Genomic DNA, 23,268 nt, shown 5'->3' on the forward strand with positions numbered 1-23,268 from the left:
TAGTCATCTTTGGTCCTGTCAGGCTCATAAGGTGATCCTGTAGTTCCTTAGGGTTAGGTGCCATAAGCATCTTCAAGCTTGCTCTGCATCTCTTCCTTACCTTGCATTCAGCATTTTGTGCGCTTAGCTAATGAGAAAAATAATAAAAGCTTTTGACAGTATGTATATGTATCTCTCCTCTATTCTACAAAACTGTGTAAGCATGTCCTTTGTGTATATGAGTGTGTGTCTGTGGAACATTGTGCATGGTTGGGAGTGTGCTTCATGACTAACGCGGTTATGTTGTGGTGTCACTAATGATGTGAGCACAGTGGTTTCTCTGCATTTAGTCAACATCATCCAATGAGGCATTTGGGTCTGAAGAGAAGGTCCCAACACCCTCTCTGGGCCTTGGCTCCCCCGGATCAGGAAAGGCATGTTTGAGACCAAACAGAAACTCATCAGGACACTCAGGCTGGATTTCAAAAGACTTCCACGGTACAGCAAGGCAGGATACAGCAGTCAGCATACATCAGGAACTCCAATAGTTATCAAATGATCTCTGAATCTAGCCGCCTTATATTCAGTTTTCAGCTGGCACAGTTTTCTATTTCATTATGCAGTTTACTCTCATTGGTTTAGACATTCAAAGACAAGCCCTTTCCCCTTCTAGGGTTGGTTGACTGAACTGTCACTCATCAAGTACCCATTTCATACCTACGCATGCAACTAATTAAATTTGTGTGAGATATACTCGGCCTTTAAAATGAATCCTTTGATGTGTCAAGAGAGAACACTTCTGGCATCAACCCTGAGGTACTTTTAGCAGGCAGCACCAAGTCTCTCTGTCACAAGAGCCCAAGTATGGGCATCAGCTATGTGCCCTCCCTGTGAATCCAACAACTGTTGCTAGCTGACCAGCTGCCTGAGCTAATTGCTCCCTTGCCTTGAATCACTACATGGCAGCCCCCGGCTCGTCAATGTCAAGATTGTTGCTAAGAAGTCTAGACAGTATGTTCTCTTCTACTGAACCTTCAATGAACTTCCATGAGGGAATTATATAATTTTTTTCTGACATGACTTGCAAAAGTCCACCATCTTAGAAATTGCCTGACTATGCCTGGTTATCACAAAATGGTGGACCAACCTATTTTTACTTATAGCTCAGTCCCTGCTCAAATTTAAATCTAGATTATTAGTAACTATAACAAATGTATGCTATCCATCATGCCCTTCAGTGCACAAGCCATTCTGACCCAAAAAATGTATGGCATCATACAATGTGCTTGTTTGACCTTTTAAGCACTATAATTCTGATTTTTGCAATGCTAGATTCATTAATCAACCCGACAAATATTTTCATTCAGTTTAAGATGGGTGGGGTCTACCGCCTGTACACTGAGGTTGAGCGGGGGTGGGGTCTACCCCCTATACAGGTCTACAACCAATGCTGAAGCACCTGTATCCATAAAGACATTCACTGGATAAGGTTTTAATGGCTGTGTGAGAGAATATCTTTCTGCATATGTGTCAGTCACTGGTCCTCCTGGTGCCCGAATGAATGGTGAGTGGCTTCCTGTGCTCTGACTCTTTGAGCGTCATGTTCTTGGGGGTGAGGAGGGGCATTTCAGGGACCCTCTCTTCAATCTTTATGGCGGATGACCCAAAGCTGAGGAGAGTGTTTGCAGGCAACAGCCTTTTCCTTTGATCAGAGGCTCTCTGGCACTTCCCACCTGGAAAGCTTGCTTGCAGAGCCTGGCAGGGCACACTGTGTGCTGGTTCTGGAGCTGCTAGAGGGTCCTATGGATTCAGTATCTCCCTCTGTTCTCTGGGAGATGTCATGGGGAGGGATCTGCTTCTCTCTTGGAAATCCTGGCCTCCCTTCATTGGCGGAAGCTGTAAGGCAGACTGTACCTTCAGCCAGGGTTCAAATTATTCCTTCTTGTTACTCCTTGCAAAGTCTTCAGATGATCTGCTAAGAGAGGGACTCAGCCCTCTTTCAAAGAAAATTGGGCCCCAGTGATTGGTGCAGGTTAATGCTACCTTAATGAACCAATCCTGGGTCCCCACCAACAACCTTCTGTTATGCGTGAGGTCATAACCAGAGTGTTTTGCAACAGGAACAGTAAAGGCGTGAAAACATGTATTACTAAGTCGCAGCCATTTTCCTGTCTGTTGTGGATAAAAGGCTCTCTCTGGTTATTTGAGCTCACTGTGGTCCCTGATCAAAGCTCAGGTTTATGGCGATAACAGACTTTGTGCCCCATCAAATCACATACTTCTTCCCTCTGAAAGGGGGTCCCCCTACAGGGGTTGCCTACTGTAAACAGTTGTCCCAGACATTCCATTCACTGCCCTTCATAGTAAGGGGTGTAAGATGACTTCAGGTTGTCACAGCTGCATATCATAAGGGTTTTGGGTTTCTTGTCTCCGTTATCTTTGCTGCGACCCGGCCTCCTGCAGGCCTGCTTCAATTAACTCTCATCAGTATGCGCTGCAAACAGCAGGCCGACAAACAGCAGCACGGATCCATGGAGCCTTTGATATTTAATTAGACTGGCAATGGCAGGAGGAAGGTGTTGCCAGCCTGCTCCTCTTGCTGCTTTCGTGTACACCTGGCTGTCACATTTCAACTGACCATGACAGGAAGACTGCACCTGTAGGCTGTGTCCACCCAGAGTACACGTGACAATGTGTTTATTGTGCGGTGAGCATAGGAAAATGTGTGCTAATTAGCCCCACACATTTCTTGAGGTTGATCGCCCATCATTCAATTTCTTTAAAAAAAATCAAAAAAGCCCAGGCGAGTGGGTCGATTTCCTCACACTTCACAATTAATAAGTTACTGTATTAGATTGACTGTTCTTGATTTTGATTTTTTTTTTTTCTTCATGTAATTAATTGTTTTGATTGTACGTTTTTTAAAACCTATTTCACACCTGAAGCAGGTTATCAAACAAGGTCAACGTTCAATACAATTTAGTTTCCATCCTGAGTTCCTCACTGGTCCAACTGCAGGATATTTTGAAATCTAGTAGTGCTTAGAAAATTGAAAGGTGCCACAAGCCTCAGCCCTTCCAAGACCACTGGTCGACACTTCAGCCACAAATGAAATGTATTGTTTCTTTCAATGAAATTGAAATCATATTTTCTTGCCTTCTTTTATTTTCAGATTTCTGCAGCTTTTGGAATTTTCACACAGTCAGAAAAATGGTGTCCTATAGTATCATTAAAGGGACAATTTATCTCTTGATGACCACCGTTGGCGTGGTTGGCAACTCCATCATCCTTATGTCGTTTGCATTCATTGCACACCAAGAACATCAGCTAACAAAATCGGAAACTGTCCTGTCACATTTGGCGGCTGCAAATCTAACTGTCTACCTGACCAGGACATTGCCCGCTGTTTTCTATGAGTACGGCTGGAAGGACCTCTTTGGAGATACCAGCTGCAAGGTGGTGTCGTACGTTTTCAGGGTTTTCAGGGGTATGGCGATAGGCCTGACCTGTCTTCTCAGCTGTTTCCAGTGCGGAATCCTGAGCAGAACCAACATGGCTGACAAGCAGAAGATAAACCGCCTTATTAACCCTGTGATTGCTGCTCTGTATCTGGCCAACATGGTACTGAATGCAGATGTGGTCATCATGACCACAAAACCTTACAACGCATCTCACTTCAAATACGGGTTCAACCCTGGGTTCTGCTTAGTGATCTACCCAGGAAAAGTACCTTTTGAAGCAAAAGGTTATGCAAGTTTTTCTTTTGATCTTTTATTTGTCATTCTGATGGCCTTGGCAAGTATCTTTATCCTTCTCATCCTCCACAGGCACAGTAAGAAAATGAAAGCCGTCCGGAACGAGGACCAGAACCAAGGAACCAGAGCAGAGACCCAAGCGTCAAAGACCGTGATCCTCTTGGTCTGCTTCTACGTCAGTTTCTATAGCATCGACAACACAATATGGCTTTCACAGACCATCTTCAACGAACTCAGCGTTATGGTCTCGGATATCCGCGTCTTCTTCACTATGTGCTATGGCGCCGTATTTCCTCTTGTCATTTCTGTTTTAAACAAGAAAATCAAAACAATTGTATTAAAACAGTTTCTGTACAAACAGGAGGACAACAATGGTACAAAAACAATGAATTGCGACAATATCGGTTGAATGGCCTAAAACACCCTCCAACATGGTGTTATAGATTTTACCATTAATCATGCATGCGCAAACCTTGCTGGGAAAATGCTGGGCTTATATTCATGGAGGCGTCACATAAAACTATTGCGTACAAACAATGCGTAAACATTTTAGGCACTCCTTTCCAAATTACTGCTCATGTTAATGCATTTGTACAGCAGGGGGCATGGATTGTAAAGTTCAGTTCCTCCTCTCCTCACCCTCCTCCATACACATGTAAGAGCATTACACCATTGTGCTGGCATAAAAGCGGTGGATTCCTTTGCAATCCATTGTGGACGCGGCCTGCCAGGAGCAAATGGCAGGCTCGCTTTCTGAAATGTTCACAGCGGAGTGCAAAATGGAGGCAAGAAGGGGATTTTGCCTCCATTTTACACCTCCTTCTTTCACTCTGAAATGCAAATGAGGAAAACTGAGCGGAGGTGACCTGTTTGCACCGGAGTTCAAAGGTCCAGAGTTCGCCTCCGCCTAAATGATAGGGAACTGGAAAATGCAAAGCTCTGAGTCATTTGTGGTGGGTTATTATAGTGTATGTCACCTTATATATTGGACGCAGTATTTGTACGCTCTGAAATATGTTTGTTTCACTTCCCGCATTCATTTTCAGCTATTTTTCTTTCCGCTAAGAGCAAGTATTATCCATTCAAATATTTAAAAAATATTAAAACCACAGTCTGGAAATGTAGGATTAAACTCCCGCCATTTGAAACAATTTTGGGAATGTCCTTGACATGATATTCCCCCTCTCACAGCCCCCCTCACCCACCTTCCACAGGAAACTGAGTACTTGCCCTGGAAGAGTAATTCCACCAGAATGTCCAAATTCACTTGGAAATGTGGCCTTCACAGGATACCCACACAGCAGGGGTAACTGATTTAAAAAGACACACAATGTCAAAGTCTTTGGACATACTCCATTTCAAACAATATTGTTGTATAAATAAGTATGTTGTTTGTGTGCTTGCTGCTTCTACCAGATCTGGTGCATGATATATAAGATACATTATAACCATTGCAGCATCGAGGTGGGCACTGCCAGACGATCAGTGGGCTATACGAGCCGGTATAGCCCAGTATTTCTCAAAGAGCCCATACATTCTTCAATACACCTGACACACTGCCTGATCCCTACTGGCAATGTCCCCACAAGCACCACAACAGCGCTTTCCCCTTGGCCTACTGACTTTTGTAATCTCCCATGCCACAGTTTCTATGGATCGCCCTCCTGCACCTCGAACTCTCTTTTGGAAGGACCACTCATCCTGTTAAGGTAGAACTCCAACCTTGCTTATTCTGTCGCGGCGTGTCAAGGTTCCTCGGCAAGTGATTGCTCTGCCTCTCGGAGAGCATTTTCTTAGCGGTTTATGTTGCGTGCAGAAACCCCCACTGATCCCTTGTATTGTGTATACTCTTGCCTCTGTCCTTATCCCTAATGAGACTTTACCATGTGTTCAGTTGCATAATTTGAGTTTTAAATTCAGTGTACTGCACTCTGTTGCCCCTGAGGGGAATCATTTTCTGGAGTTGTGTAAATAGCACAGAGTGGACCTGTTATGTTTGCACTTACATGAAAAAGGGTCCCATTGGTGGACGTGTTGGTGATTTGCACCAAGAAAAAGAGTTGGGTAAGCCACAAAATGCGTACCATGAGCCAAGTCAGAGCCAAGCTGGGTATCTGGCTTGGCCTAAAGTGCCTTAGCACGAGCTGAACCATTAAAAGAAATGACTTGTAAATTAGGCAACCAAATTCTTTTTCATTCACATAAATGTCAATGTTACCGTCATTATAATATACAATAGATGCAACCCAAAATGTATTTCAAAATAATCCAAAAAATTGGAGGCTCCATCTTCCATTGCTGGGTCTTTGGAATCCACTCCCTTCAATTCTGAAGGGTTGTGAGTCGAGTGCCCAGTTCAAGAAACAATTAAAAACGTATCTTTTTGATCTGGGTACAGGCTATGCTTTTCCCCCTTTTCTCCCTGACCATGGCACTTGACCTGAGTTTAGTCCTCCTTATCTGACATGTTGTGTTATTGTGGTTTTGTTATGTGAGCGCCTTGAGGCTGATGGTCGAATTGGCGCTATATACGGATATACGGACTGAATAGATAGATAGATAGATAGATAGATAGATAGATAGATAGATAGATAGATAGATAGATAGATAGATAGATAGATAGATAGATAGATAGATAGATAGATCTTCAGACTAAATCGGCTCCGAAGATGTGCAAAATTAAGCTGCTTTGTTTCACGATAAAGTAACATGCTTGTGACTTCTGAGAATTAAAGCCAGTCCGTCGACACTATTGATAATGTTTTGTCCATTGACCAAATCATTGCTATTCATTTTGTTTTTTTAGCATGTTTTGAGCGTACAGAGAGCGAGAATGAAAGATCATTGGGTGCTTGGTTTGACTCTAGTTGACACTCATTTCAGATATACCCTAGAGCCTGAGACAGACACTCGACTTGAGCCCGGCTCGAACCTTCATTGGTTTGCCCACCTCTACAATGAAGTGCAAAAGGAAGGAGTAAAAAGCGGGCAGAATTTCCCTTGCACCTCATTTTTCCACTTCGTAGTGCAAATTGAGTAAATGCAGCCTGTCATTTCCTCATGGCTGGCAGCAGGCACAATGGACTCCTGTGCAGGTGTGGGATTCCACAGGAATCCAATGCCGAAAAGTTCATGCAGGTGGTCATGGATGTAGCTATGTGTGGTGCAGTAGATGGTTGTGTTTCCATTGCTCTACTCCGTCATGCACATGAAGGAAAATAAGGAGTAGAGCAAAAACCACTCTGCTGCATAATGGAGTAGTGTAAAAACCACTCTGCTACATAACAGAGTAGAGTAAAAACCACTCTGCTGCATAACAGAGTAGAGTACAAACCACTCTGCTGCAAAACGGAGTAGAACAAAAACCACCCTGCTGCATAACAGAGTAAAAACAAATGTGCTGCATAACGAAACTGACCCCCTGGTGACTAGTGAATACAATGAATGCATAAAAATGTAGTCACTCATAAAAACAAAAAAACCTGCAAGAACCCCATGGCGAGTGAGCACTTGTGCACCAACAATACCCTTTCCAGCATAGTTACGATCTTCACCATTGACTGAAATGAGTTGATTAAATATTTTGTACTTTTTCTCTCTTCTCTGTCCTGTCTTATAAAAGATGTAATTGGTATAGTTACTGGAAGCGTATATATATATATATATATATATATTACATGGCTACGGTAGTGGCTGTGTAGTTCTGGTTAAATTGCTGTTTCCATAGGAAGAGCACTTTTTGGGCGGCTTATATCTTCGCTCTCCCTGGACGAATCCTCACCAAACTTTGCAAAAAAAAAGTATATGGCCCACTCTAATTGTTTTTGCTAAGTTTGGTGAGGTTTGGTCCAGGGGGTGCAAAGTTATAGTGGGGGTACCAAATTTTTTTCCCATAGACTGAATGGGGAAAACATTTGCTCACACCTACAGCCCAAACCGCTGAATGGGTTTTCACCAAATTTGGACCAGGAGCAGCGGCTTGGTCCCAAGAGCATGCTTTTGTAAATTTGGTGAAAATCCGTCCAGTATTTCTTTTTAGAATGACCAAAAAGTAGGTCACAAAAAATGTATCATATCTATGTCCGGTCCGCGGGCACACTTCCCTGTTCGGTCCGCCGACAGTGTCCTGATTGGCTAATCGGCTTGCGTCATGTCCACGGACATGCAAAGTGTTCGCTGTTTGGATGGTGAAGAGCGTGAAGTGCGTCAGATTTTTGGAAACGCCCGCCATCTTGGATTCGCGGACTTCGCCGCTGTTCGCGGACATCGCAGTAAAAACATATTAAAAAACACAACATTGCAGTTGTCAAACTTATGAAATAATCTCTGGGGAGGTGAGGGGTGATGAGGATGGGATGGGATATGGCTGCAAGAAGCAAAAAAACTGGTGTTTTTTGCCACGAAAGTACGCGAACAGTGCAGCAGTGGTGGTCGCTCTTGGGGAGGAGGGATGGCATTAGCTGATGCCATATTAAGATAAATAGCAGTTTTGCTAACGTATCTACTGTGTACTAGATTGTTAATGTATAATGAGTAGGAATAGGTGTTGGAGCTGCTGTGCAAGGGACATTTTGAAGTTGAAAGTTCCTAGATCAGTAGAAAATGCAGTTTTGAACTGTCCGCGAAGCAGAGATCTTATCGTGAAGTCCGGTTGGGTTCTCGGACACGTCATCATGCCGCGCGCCAGCGTATGGTCATGTGGCGCTGTCCGGAAGGTCTGCTATGAAGTCAGATGTTCGTAGACGTTTACGGATGCAAAACTAGTTGAATTAGTTGCAAAAAGTGTATAGAAGTGTTAAAAATGATTCCAGAAGGTGGGAAATGGCAGAGTTTTAAGGTGACACTTTGTAAATGGGACACAAATATTGCTATATTGGGTAAGTATGATTTTACTAAGTTGTAGTCAAATAGCATGCACTGGTAAAAACCCATGAAATTCACTGAAAAAAACTTTGTTAAAGGGACATTATGGTTAAGTTGCACTAATAAAAACCTATGAAATTCAAAGAAAAAACTTTGTTAAGGGTACGTTATGATTAAGTTGCACTAATAAAAACCTATGAAATTCAATGAAAAAACGTTGTTAAGGGACGTTATGGTTAAGGTGCGCTACTAAAAACCTATGAAATTCAGTGAAAAAACATTTTTAAAGGGACATTATGGTTCCAAGTAAAACCGAAAAACCCCTGCAATTCGCCAGTTATGGTAAGCTAAGCAACCATAACTCGCGCCACCATCGTGCACTGCTGAGACTAACACCCAGGACATCAAAGATGACATCACAAATGTCATTGATGACATGACATCACATGTCTGGCTCACCCTTTTTTCCTTTACTGATATATCTAGGCCAGTAACAGTCAGGAACTAAAAATTCAAAAAGTACTATATTTGTAGACTTATACTTCAAATATGTTCTTACAGAAATTCACTTAGGGTCCACTCACAGCATATGAAACATATTCAAAGGGGAAAACACAGACTTGGAAGAAAGCAATGCTTTCTATGTATGAAGATGATTAGTAAAGATATCAACACTGCCTTATAGTTCTGTTGTTTTTTTTATTACTGTACTTTCCCTGGATATGCTCATATTTGTACACATTGCACTTACTCTACTTTCCTTATGGCCTAGTCACAATATATGATAGTTATACATAGGGAAGTAATAGTGTGAAAACAGAAAAAGAATATCGAGGCTGAGTACCCCAAAAGGAAATACACCGCACACGGGTTGCAAAGGAACACACAAAGCACTTTATTCTATACTGAATCCAATTACAAAAACAGAGCAAAATCAGATAGCTATCGGCCCTCAGTACAACACAACGAACTCCAGCGTGGTTCAGTGTGTTCAGTGAGAGACACTGTACATTAGAATGCATTAGCTTTTTATACATTTAGTGGGCGCGATGCCCAGCCCCACTTCGGGTTAATATTCCTTTTAATATATCACCGATCTAGGGTTCGTGCCAAGTCTCAAATAACCGCATATAACTGTTTTGCCTTTAATACATGTATCAATAAGCGTATGCAATAGCTGTGTATTCTAAAGTTTTCCGTGCAGGCCTTCTTAAACATTAATACAATGTAGTTAAACAGATGTTCTTTGTTCAGTATTTGAATACATTGCCTCAACATATGCTCGTGGATTAGTTTTCATTGCACGGGTAATCCTCCTACACATAGGTCAGTGAAGGACAAGGTCTCAGTTTATGATCTCAACAAGTGGCCTGCAGGCAAATTACATATTAGCTATGTACAAAGGTCAAGACGGCCATGTTGTATTCTGCAATGACGTCGTCCACCATTTTAGCTCACAGGTTGACTTTTACACAACGAATCCTAAAATGGCGGTTTGACCTAAAATGGCGGCCTACATGGATTTAAGGTCAGCACCTTGCAACACAGATTTCTTTCGCAAGCGACTTTCGAGCAGCTTGTCGTAGGCCCATATTAAATATATTTATTACAATAGGAGGCACGATATACTTTCTATTTCGACAGTAGATTTGAAGCAGAGCAATCATTTCTGTGCATGAAAATAATCCGTTAGGTTACTTCACTTTCCCTGTATATGCTCATATTTGTATGTGTAGTTGTCTGTTTGTGTTTTGTGTGCAGTAATGCAATAATGTAGTACGTGAGTTTTATTAGGTACTTATTAAATGTTTCACAGTATGCAAAACTCTAATAAGAAAGCATTTATAATTTTAGTATTCAACATGGCAAGATTATTAATATTGCATCTCCATCATGTCTCCTGCAAACTATGCCTATGTTACTACATGTGTACCTTAGTATATTGGAAATAACTTCATAATATAATGCTATTTGGATTAATTCATTGCTTAATGCACTAAGTACCTCATGATATTTATTCCAATGATCCTTTACACTACTTTTATTAACATTACAATAAGAATCCCATGTACAGACTTTTCATGAGAGGTAAATGCACATGTGATGTCATCAGTGATGTCATCAATGACATTTTTGATGTCATCTTTGATGTCCTGGGTGTTAGTCTTAGCAGTGCACTGTGGTGGCGCGAGTTATGGTTGCTTAGCTTACCATAACTGGCGAATTTTAGGGTGTTTTCGGTTTTACTTGGAACCATAACGTCCCTTTAACAAAGTTTTTTCATTGAATTTCATAGGTTTTTATTAGTGCAACTTAACCATAACGTCCTTTTAACAAAGTTATTTCTTTAAATTTCATAGGTTTTTATTAGTGCAACCAACTTAACCATAATGTCCCTTTAAAAAAGTTATTTTTCACCCTCTCTTTAACACTCTATGGGCCTGATTCATTGAATTCTGAAGCATCATATTTAAAAGTTAATGCTTTGAGCTCAGGAGAGGAGAAACTAAATCACACCTATTGAAAGTGATTGTTCCGGGCCCAGGAGAGTAGAAACGAAACCATTTACATTGACAAGTGATTGCTCAGGTTAGGGTGTAGGAGTGGAGAAACTAATTTACACAGATTGCTACGAGCAGGAGGGCATCATTGTCAGATTAATGCATGCGTCATTTATCAGAGGTCAGGAAGCCAGTAGAAAGAGACCCTGGGGGCCAGGGTTGGCTACCACTATGTGAGGACAACCCCAGAGGACAGAATAAACAAAGTTTAGGGAGGTATACGGCAGACGCCCTCACTCCCGCTAATCACGGCCTCTCCCTAGTCTGAGCCTCCACCATGTTTTTCACAGGACCACAGGGCCGCATGTATGCAAGCTTGTGTCTGTGGCATGTAAACTTCCAAGGAAAATAACCACCCATGCGTGCTCACAGCGCTAGTCATGGATCAGGGGTCACCATTTACCCCTAATTGGAAGGCACAGCAAATGCAGCTCAAACTAGGCATTTCGGGGGAATTGGGACCACATAGAGGGGTCTTCTATTGAACATCCGTGAAGATCTGCTCTCCAACCTTGACTCTAACATTCCCTCTGTCCTCATCCTCCTCGATCTCTCTTCTGCCTTCGACACGGTCAGCCATACCATCCTGCTCAACCGTCTCTGTGAAAACCTGGGTATCACTGATCAGGCTCTGGCTTGGCTGACCTCTTTCCTCTCAGATCGACCCTCCCAGGTCCAACTTGGGTCCTTCCTTTCATCTATCTTCCTCTCTACCTGTGGTGTTCCCCATGGGTCTAACCTCTCACCATGGCTTTTCAACCAATACCTGGCAACTCTCACCCACTGCATTGCCACTTTCTGCTCAAATTTCCAGTGCTACGCTGATGACACTCAACTCATTTTCAGGCTGCCCTCCATCACCTCCTCTCCCTCTCTCATCTCTGATTGCCTAACTGCCTTTCAAGATTGGTGTTCCGCCAATGATCTTTGTCTAAATGCCAGCAAGACGGCGATCCTCCTCATCGGCACACCTTCACCATCCTTTCCCCTCACTCTCTGGCTAGCCTCCTTTGGCCCTCCTCCTACCCCCACCTGCGAGGCTAAGAACCTCGGGGTCATCTTTGACTCCACCCTTTCCTTCTCCGCCCACATCTCTAAGGTCTCTAAAAAGTCAAATTTCCGACTGCACCTCCTCTCAGTTGCCCATATAGTATAAAAGGGACCGGACTACCAAGTCAGTGTGTCACTGCCACCACTGCAAACCCTTTCGAACGATGCCCGCTGCCCATTATGGTGAAGTCCCTATGAAACCAGCCCAACTGTGACAAGTCCACACAGACCATGAAGAACCTAACCCACAACTACACACTCAACCTGAGAAGATGGAGTAATGAGGCTCAAGCCTCGGTATCCAAAAATCACAGCTGATGGATAAAATCTATCAGCAAGAAAAAGAAAGACTCAGGAGTCAGCGTGGAAATGTGTAGGGGAGTGTTACGCAGAGCAAATGAAGGAGCAAGGAGATTATCGTATACGGGGATGCCAGGATCAGAGAGAAGGAATGGAGAGAAGAGAAGTATGGAATGGGGAAGGAATCCATCTAGAGAAAGAACGAAGACAGGATCAGGAAGCATCAGGGAGAGAGGGGTGCAAGAGAAGGGAAAGGCCATATGGAGGAAAGGGTGAGTACACAGAGGAAGTCACCAGGAGGAGATTTGGAGGGGCAAGGGCACTCCCAGCAAACAACCCACCAGTAGTCAAGAAGCCCCGTCGGAGCCAGTTTCGCATAAGCTATAGCATGGCCAAGGCCCACTGCACCAGGGATGGGAACTGGCAGGTACCAAACCTAAACAGTCTCGAACATGTAGAAGAGTGAGGCTGGCACCCATAGATCCGATCTGGTGAAACTGGAAAGTCCACAAACAACACATGCCACTGGAGCCATGGGCCAGATCTGGTGGAACTAGCAAGTATTCCAACACCACAAAAGAACACTTGCCTAGGGGGTCCAGCGTTAACCACAACTAACCTAAATGCTGATTTGGAAGTGAGCTGCAAAGTGAGGTGCAGTTTGCTTTCTACCTGAACCTGGACCCTGGTTACCCGAGAATCTGTCCCCCCTGTTGCTTGTTGGCCCCCTTGCAGCGGAAAACTAAAAAGAGCTCACAACTGCGAAGCGGCCGCGAAGTGAGCTGCAAAGTGAAGTGTAGTCTTCAGTCCGCGGGCTGCAGGCTCAGACTCAGGAACAAATTCACCCACGGGATTCAAAGATTGGCTCTACCATCACCAATCTCTGTGAGTACCCTGTTCTTGTTGTACCCTTGGAAACATTTAATCCACATTAGAGTATCCTCCTTAAGACTACCTCCTGTCATGGGAAGTCACTATCCATTAGTGCTCCAAGACTGTGCCGGCCTGTAAGGAGTAGAGGGATTAAAGGGCGGTCCTACCCATGGAACCCCAACTTCCTGGAAACCGCTCCCTGAGTACACGGAGCAATGCCCGTTTACTTCAAATTACCTCTTCACACCCCATTGTGAAGAAAAAAGACAGAGACACCTTGAGAGACTCAGCTGAGGCCACACCTCCTTCGTGTTCCCCTGACTTGGCAATCGAACTGTAGAGAACAGCGATCCCATATAATGAGTCTCTTGAGGATGATGCGCCCCTTACAGTTTCTATTGAGACTCCCGTCGGCCACTTCCCTTGTGAAATCATCCTCCCAATGCCTCAAGTGGATGGGAGTGACCTACCTGAGTCGCGCCTTCTTTTGAACTCTTGCGTTTCTCTGCCACAAAACATTATAAGAGACTCTACACGAAATCCTTTAAAGACAGCTAAAGCGATCTAGCTAATCACCTCAGTGCTGTTGTCAATCTAAGAGAGTATGCCTCTGAAAGTGGCTATGCAGAAAAAGAGAAGCAATGCAGTAGCAGACCCTTCAAACTTAAGATGGCATTTCAATCAAACGAGATCTCAAATATCCACAATGAGGAGAGAATCCATTATTTTACTAGCCTCACATGAGAGTGATGACTCCAGCCCAGATACTACGAAGAACGCCCCGACGGACGGAGATTTACTGGATATTGATGATAGCAATCAGGTAGCGAATGATAAAGTTTGGTCATCTACAGCCGTGATGGCATCCACAGTTGCAAACAAAGCTACTCATTATACCACTTCTAAAAACATGGCATTTAAACAAGTGCCGCGTGAGTCTCCTGACCATCAGCAATCTTGCAGTCCTGAAACAAGCCTCCCGCTAACTGAGAAACCCATCACCCCTCAGTCCTTATCGATATTTAAGACCTCGATAGAAGGTGCCAATGAGCCGTCAGTTGACAGTGATAAAAACTAGCAAACAGGTATCCCTCCAAGTGAACATCCCCACAAGATCCCTGGTGGTGATGGACTTTGTATACCTAACAGCACTAACAGACATTCACCAGCTGTGCAAAATAGTTCCTCGATTGAGGTGTCAACAGATGACCGTTTGAGGTCTGAAAACACAGATGTGTTTTCCCATAGAATTGGTAAGGAAAGGGTTATCAAAGTTCCCCGCTCTAATAATAGTGTTCTTGTGACCTTCAAACATCTAGATTGCGATGTGACTCCATGACCTGTCTCTTACAAGACATCTATTGAATCATTAAATTTAACACCATGTGTAAATGAGGATATTAGAACCTACCCTACACCTGCAAAACCCACCTGCCAAACAAAGGTTTGGCGCTGCAATTCCAACGACTATGTTTACTCTTCAGATGCATCATCGCCAAGTTCAATTGATGAAACAGATAAGGAAGTGTAATCCCCTAGTGACAGGAGACTCTCTAGAGAGAGAGAGAGAGAGAGAGAGAGAGAGAGAGAGAGAGAGAGAGAGAGAGAGAGAGAGACCTACAACTAAACAGTCCAGACGATATACCAAACCGTATGAGAGTATTGACACTGGTAAAGAAATCAGAAGAATACTTACTACGCAAGCAACTTGAACATCTCCAAGCAAACTTAATCTCGGCAATGTTGATTCCGCTAGCACTGTATCTGAAGTTATATGAACACTTATCAGGTAACTACAAAGACCAATCAACATTGATCACTTTAATGAAATCAAAGCTGATCCATATTGAATCTTTCATGGAAACGTCCAGAGAAAGAAAATTAAAAGATATAGAGTTGGATAACGAAGACATTGTTCAATTTACTTAAAGACCAAGAGCTGACCAATGGGCCGACTATGGGAATGCGACTAGCTTTTCTGCGAATAACGAATTAGTCGACTCGGCAGCCGTGTTGGCTCCCATTCAAACGCTAATGAAAAGGAAACTCTAACCAAAGTCAAAAAGTGCACCAGTCAATCAACTTTTGGGCAACTCAACCACCCATTCAGGAACTTTGCTAACTGATGGTGAAATAGCTGGCCCTTCTGGAGTACTGTTACATTCTCAATCAGGAACCACTACCCAGCCTGATATCACTGCGGTATTAATTGATCAAGAGGTAGTATATAATGTAGCAATTTCAAGAAGTACATTTGTTGAAAGTATCTTAATCCCAGAGACTGAAGAGTTGGATCCCTCCAGTTCTACAGTGACCTATGAAATATTTGCAGGAAAGTCTCAAGGATCTTTCGCCAATTCAAAGAAAACTGTAATTCCAAACTTAATGAAGAAAACAAAGAACATGCCGATGCCATGCAATGCTAGTAAAACAACAAGCTTGCAAAGCTTTATAACGAACTTAAACCCGCCGGCTGGCGGGGCTCGAATAGTGGAACCGATGTTCCATCATAAAACCACTTTGGTAGAAGCCCGACAAGTTCCTTCTGAAGATCTGCATAACAATCCTATACTTAACTTATTACCCACACTCGATAAGGAGCCTCTAGATGACTTGTTGCTTGAGTTGTCAGTATATGAGGTAGAACCTGATGAAAGAATGTTCACAACTGACTCCAATGACAATGAAAGCAATAAACCAAATTAAGATGATATTGATACTTCGATGTCTACCTCTCCTTATCAAACTTTAGAAGAGAGGCAGAAGAAAACTATGGGTGGACCGCTCAAAACTGTAAACCCTGAATCTCTGCTAACCCAATTGATCCAAAACTCTACATCTTCCAACATACCTAATAACTCCAAGCAGAGGTACAGAGATAGGCAAAGACAAATGAGTACAAAAGCCACAAGAAATATGGTAGGTGAACTGTACTGAGCAATCTATGAGTACCTCAAGTACTGCAAGAAAGGGCCTTGAAAGTGGATAATAGTCTCTTCTTGATTCATAATAACAGTATATGCCTTTTCTACCATGTTCCCAACCTAATAGTAATCCCTTCTAGTGACATTAGAATCGTAGCCTTTGTAAATGAAGACGTAAATGACAGAATCGTTCTCCATATGGCTACTACTGCCTTTACATGTCTAATTTTGGATTCTCATGATCAGTTACGTCCTGTTGGATGTGATGTAAAGGATCCTGAACTGAGATATCACAGAAGCGATCATAGACCCATGTCACCATTGACAGTACCAGAGAATATTTCACACAAAATCCACAAGAAAAAACTACTGGCCATAGTGGAGACACCGCTGGAACCAGCCTCTGAAAATGGTAGAGAAATGCCTCAATCTGACGATTTAAATTCTTTTAAAATTACCATCAAAGGTCGTAATGTAACGTCCAACGCAAGTCACCCAATCGAGAAAGACTCTGGAGCTCTACAGAACAATGACAACAATTACTCATGGAACTGGCTATCGAGAGCTTTAGCTACAACCTCAAAGGCATAAAGCCAGAAGGAAATCAAGACACGGTCCTTGGGAATCGTTTCTTGGAACGCCAATGTTTTTATCCACCTCTTAGAAGGATTACTTGTTCAATTGACTGCTCTGGGCATTTTATGCCTCCAAGAAACGTGGTTGTTAGAGGTCCCTCTGTTGGAAGGCTTTTCTACCCATCATAATAAAGCAGTCAAAGGTAATGTTGGTGGACCTATCACAGGTTTAACCATCTGTGTCAACAAGAGTCTGAATCTAGAAGTTGTAAGAGAACTTCAACCAAATCCCTATATACAGATCTTGATCATCAGATTAAATGAGCAATCAGTGAGTTCGAGCAACAAATATCTAGTTATTTTTAATTTATACTGGAATCCTAAGTCCTCTGAGTCAGTGACCTTCGTGGACACTGTGATGACCGAAATAGATGACATCCATGCTACATTTCAAGAAGCCTTCCTGATTTTATGTGGAGATCTCAACTTGGATTGTTTGGATTTGAAACTAGGCGAAATAAATTTAACGATGTTGAAAAAAAAAACTCAAAAATTTGAGATACCAAAAATGTAATGAAGGTATTGTAGCCAGACAATTCCACATGTTAAATGGCAACATACAAGGAGATATGCAAGGGGGGAAAACTTTGAAAAATGGTGTACCGATCTCGACATTAGACTATTTTTATGTCTCTTCTAACACACTAAGTCGAACCACTTTGTTATGTGTGATACCAACTGCATTGAGTGATCACAAACATTTTATCCTAACCCGCAGTATGCCCAGCAAAGTGGCAATACAATCTTGCCCTTCTCCGGTAGAATTGGAATCAAACAGAAAGCGGTTGAGGCTAAAAACACAAGATGCTGGATAACTTGTTGAGAAATTGTTGCAATGGCAGTCCCTTGACATTAGAAATCTAGAATATGAAAGTGTGCTATCTGTTTTCAAAGAACACCAACAAAAGAAATGTGAGGCCTCACTTTAAATCAAAGCACTGCTTTGACAGTGTAGTTTCAAAACAAAAGCGCCTATTGAATAAAGAAGTGAGAAACCTACAAACCGCCCCAAGTCTTGTGCATGTGCAATTAATCAAGAAGAGAAAGAAAAAATATTGCAATTGGATAACAGAGCACAAATCACTATTGTTCCAACAAGATTCGGAACTAATGCTTAAAACAATGGGGTCAAAAAACACGAGGGATATCTGGCAATTGCTAAATGGAAGTAATATCCCAACATGCCCTTTCCTTTTGAATCCGGTATCAGAGAATGTATGGACATCCCATTTCTCAGTCTTGTATGGAGACAATACACACAAAAGTCCAGAACCAACGCCAAGAAGGAGGGATTCCTGGAACATCAATTTCTACGAAGATGGCATCTTAACGATTATAAAGAAAACAAGTAATTCAAGAGCGCTAGGCGCAGCTGGCCTGTCTAATGAAATATTGAAAGCAGCCCCTGAAGCCTGGACGAAGTTCTGCTATATCGTGTTTAAGCAGATTACTCTGATAGGCTAATTCCACCCTCTTGGAAAAAAAGTATAGTTGTCCTGATCTTCAAGAATGGCGATCGGCTGAAACCAGAAAACTATTTCCCGATTGCCCTGCTCGATGTGCTAGGAAAGATCTTTGCCTCGGTCCTGTTAAAATGTCTAAAAGATTTGGTGATTATGACTGAGTCCCTGGACTGTCGACAAACAGGATTTGTAAAAGGCGTAGGGTGTAGCCTCAACCTGCTGCTGCTGAGCCTGATGAAGATGCACGCCATCAGAGGAGACTGCAAAATCTATCTCGCAGGCATCGATCTCGAAAGCACATTCGACAGTATAGACAGGAAACACCTATGGAAGAAAATGCTTGAGGCTGAATGCCCTCTAGATTTGCTAAATTCTACTAAAGACCTTTACTCAGGAACCTCATTGCAAGTGAGATTAAACCAAGAAAGCAATCTGGCCAAATGAGTTAAAACAAGGCTGCCCTATGGCAGCATTTCTATTTAATGTCTTCATTTCCGATATGAGACACAGCATCGACCCTGCCAAACGATAGGGTGGTTACTCTATGCCGCTGACTTGATGGTGTTGGCCACAACACCTAGAGGGCTACAGAAGAAATTAAATGCACTGCAACTTTATGTAACCCAAAATGAGTTAAAAACGTATTTGAAAAAAGGAGAAATTCTGGTTCTCAAAAGGAAAGCTTCCAGTTAGACCAAGTCGCGGGATGGTATAGAGGAGTTCATCGTCTACAACCAATTCCAGCGATTAAATACCTGAGAGCGATGATTGGTGCAAGTGCCAATGAATCCCACTGGAAAGACCATTTATCGACTAAATTAAAACAACAGATAGCCCAAGCAAAGATAATTGGCCAGAAATAGAGGACATTTTCACTGACACCAATTATTCAATTCTACAACCAAAAGGTGGTCCCAGTAATTACCTATGCAGCTGAGGCATGTCTTGGATTATCATGGAAGACGTGGGACTGGCTACAAAGTAAATTTTGGCCCACTATACTCCACCTACCGAATGCAGTCCCTAATACCACCATACGTTATGAGATTGGTCTCTATCTCTCTATGGAAGAGTGAAATGGAAATCACAATCCAATTTAATGTGTTGCTACTGAAATAGGACACAGTGCATGCAGTGTTTCCCTTAAAGTGTCCATCACCTGCCCCTGGAGGCCAAAACACATCATGCATGAATTGCTTGAGTGCCAAGCCAACCTCGAGAATCATCTGCCTCAGTTGATGCATGTCCACTCTCCCCTCCTGGTGCAATAGACAGAGTTCATTAGTGCGTGCAGAAGTTGAGGAGATAACATTTTCAGTCAGGCAATGGATGTCCAGGCCTGCATGCAGCAACTCCTCCTCCCACTCTGAGTGTCCAGCAGGCACATAAATAGGACACCCGCCCAGATTGGACATTGGCCTTGTGGGTCAAATCTTGTCAGCCTTTGCTCTCAGAAGTAGGTGTGTCAGCTGAAATGTTATGCCAGAATCCTGCCTATGTAAAAAGGATTTTATGGGCAGAAGACTGGAGAATCACAGAATCATCCCGATCGAACTCCATAACACATGCCCTGTCCAAAAACTGGAAGACCTGCTTCAACGTGACGCCACTTTACTTATCTAAATTGCATAATGTCAAGCATCGGGACATATGATATCACAGTTAGGGGCGGGCAGATGTTATACTTTGTGAAGAGAATCCTTCTACAGAAGAGAAAGGAGGCTTCAAAAAGAGGCACAGCAGGGAAGGGGGCCGGGGGGCTTTTGCAGCCGAAAGAGGGAGAAGGAAAATTGCAAAGACAGGAGGTAAATTGGGCACAATCAGAGGCAGACAGACCAGGCTGACCATGACTCTGGGGCTTTTATTGAGCTATGTGGAAAGCTATGTGGAATGCGGGTGACAACGTGTGAAATATGAATTAACTTTATTTCCTGCTAAATGTTCTTTCTCTCTGTGTTTCTAATGACACTTTGTAAACTGCATTTGTGCACTGTCATATTTTGAGAAAATATAGGTTAACGCTGAAGGGCATGGTTTTTAAAAGTAATGTTTGTGGCTGTTCATTGTTAGTGTATCTCAATGATAAGGAGGTTATGTGTCCAGCACTGTGGCAGAACCTGAGTCTCTCTCCAAGAGGCCGCGGATAGAGTGAGTATAATTTCAAGCCGATTCCCCATAGTATGAATACATCATTTTACAAGTAACTTGGTAATACTGCGTTGGGCAATTACCTAGAAATCCAATATAAATAGAGAAATTGTGTACCTGGTGCAACACTAAATCCTGCATTTGGTTACAGCAAAGTATTGCGGATTAAGAATAACATCAGCTAGCCCTGTGTATTGTGGCAAGCCAGGGAACCTCACAAAATACACTGCAAACCTTAGAGGTTGAGAGACATTAAAATGACAATCAGCCATGACCTCTTTTGGCACAGTGGTAAGAATCTCCATTTCAGAGGAATAATACAGCATCTCATCCCACGGATTCTCCTCACTACCTTGGGCCCTGTCTCCACCCAGGTGATCCTCCCGCAGCACACCACCCCTAGGGTTGGGATCCGGAAGCATCTGCCTTCCCCTGGCTACCTGGGAGGAGAGTTTAGGCCGGGTTTCAGCGAGGGATCCGCAGGATTCATCATAGTGCATGCAAGCCAAAACTAATGGCTTTGCCAATGCTGGCTTTGAACAGGACCTCAGTGAAGACATGCTGGTGTGCTTATAAAGCGAGTGTCTGAAGGCATCCCTGGCAAGAAATTTTAACTAAACCAGTAGCTGGTTTACAGCTCCAAGTAAGTCATTAACTCTCAGAAGACTGCTTTGAACTAACACAGTCAGGCATTTTGAGTGCACAGTTTGAGGTCCCATGAGGAAGTTTTTTGGGCGGTGACGGGCAGGAACTGGGTGGGAATGGCCATAGGGATTAGCATAGCCATGGACAGCCAATGGATGGCCAAATACCCAAACGCCACCTACAGACTGTGTGTCCTCTCATACGCCATTCCTCCATAGCTGTACTCTAATGCAAGTGACACTGTGAGGAATTCGACCACCCACACGGTGGGTGTGTGCTCGCCTGTTTTTCTTTTAAATGTTTAATTTAATGAAATGATGGTAGACCAACCTCAGGAAAATGTGTGGGGCTAATCCACACATATTTTGTATGCTCACACCACAACAAACGCATAGACCCATGTACTCTGGGCGAACACAGCCTACAGCCACGGTCTGCCCTGTCATATTTCGTGGGAATGTGACAGCCAGGAGTACACTATGTCCTCTCCAGGAAGGATGGAGGACCAAGCTCCCCCCTGCCATGGCCTGCCTGATTAACTAACAAATGCTCCATGGATCTGTCCTGCTCTTTTGTCCTGCCCTGTAGCTGGTGGCAGTGATTAACAAAGCAATTTGAGGTACTTCAAACAGGCCCTCATGGGGTCTAACTACAGAGGTTAAGAAAGGAGACAGGAACTCCAACAACCTTTCTTATGTAACTGTGTCAACTTGAAGCCAGCTTCCACCTTCAGTATCAATGACAGTGAGCTGACATGTCAGGGACTGCTATTTACAGTAGGCCACCACGTTAGGGGGACCCCATTCATAAGGTACAAGAATGTTGTTTGCAGAGACAGAGAGTCTGTTCTCACCGCAGCATCAAGGGAGAGCTGCCACTTTAATCAGGAGCCACAGAGAGCTCAATTAACCAGAGAGACCCTTTGATCCACAACAGTCAGAAAGATGAGTGGGGCTTAGTATCACAAGTTTTCACCCCTTTACCTTTCCTGTTGCAAAGCACTCTGGTTAGGACCTTGTGTATACAGGAGATTGTTGGTAGGGATCCAATGATTGGTTCATTAGGGCAGGCTTAGCCTACACCAATCACTGTGGCCCAATTTGCTTCAAAAAGAGGGCTGAGATCATCTGAAGACTTCACTTGAAATAAGAAAGAAGAACTCAACCTTGGACCCTGGCTGAAGTTACAGTCTGCCTTACATCTTCCTCCAGTGACGAATGGTCCTGATATCAAAAGAGGGAAGCAATATCCCTCCTCATAAATTCTCCCCTGGAACAGAGGAGAAACAGAACTCAGAGGACCCTCCAGTCACTCCAGAACTTGTACCAAGCCAGTGCACAGCGTGTCCTGTTAGTCTCTGCAGCAAGCTCCCTGGACAGTGAGTGCCAGAAGGTCTGTGAACCTACTGCCTACAACACTATCCTCAGCTTTGGGCCATCCGCCTTAAAGGATGACACAAGCTCATTGAAGAAGCTGATAGAAGTGCCTCGATGAGCATCTTCTGACGTCTGCCTTAAAGGACATTTTCAATCCAGTTGTGTTCCTCGCGCTGCAACCGACTGCAACGATGACCGTTGTCAAGCCACAGTCGCTTAAGTCCTGTCTTTCACTCACAATCTGTTTAACTATAAATACGTTGTCTTGTATCTTGTAACCAGCATGTTTTCACCTCTGTAACAAGCGCCACGATGCCCAAGGGCTGCTGCACGCTCTACAAATGCTAATAAATAAATAAAGACATCCAAGACATCTCGACCAGTGCTTCAGAACCGCCGATCAGCACTGAGACGATTCCTGACCCGGAGATGATGTGTAGGCTAGCCGGCAGCCGTTCGTCTAGGTACGCTCACCGAACCATCTTGCCTCCTGATACCCACAGCTGACTCTCATCTAGAACTTTGTCCCAGAAGCCTCCAAAGCATCGTGGAGGCCCTGTCAAACACCAAGTATGCCCAAAGCAGAAGGTACATTGTGGATTGTTGCCCCTGGACCTTCCCAGAAAGCCCTGAGAGAAATGTTTTAAGACCCATTGCTCCCTTGGTGCTGAAGTCAAGTAACCTTAAACTGTTGTG

General features: G+C 43.4%; 1 protein-coding gene across 1 annotated transcript; it reads left to right on the forward strand.

Annotated features, from left to right (window-relative positions):
- Positions 1-3,231: 3,231 nt before the first annotated feature.
- On the forward strand, positions 3,232-4,143 carry LOC138520244 (olfactory receptor class A-like protein 1). Its single transcript, XM_069632708.1, has one exon. It carries the CDS (start codon positions 3,232-3,234, stop codon positions 4,141-4,143), a length of 912 nt encoding a protein of 303 aa, XP_069488809.1.
- Positions 4,144-23,268: the final 19,125 nt, after the last annotated feature.

This window comes from Ambystoma mexicanum, chromosome 13 (assembly GCF_040938575.1).
Source record: "Ambystoma mexicanum isolate Mex_15411 chromosome 13, UKY_AmexF1_1, whole genome shotgun sequence".
Taxonomy (NCBI): domain Eukaryota; kingdom Metazoa; phylum Chordata; class Amphibia; order Caudata; family Ambystomatidae; genus Ambystoma; species Ambystoma mexicanum.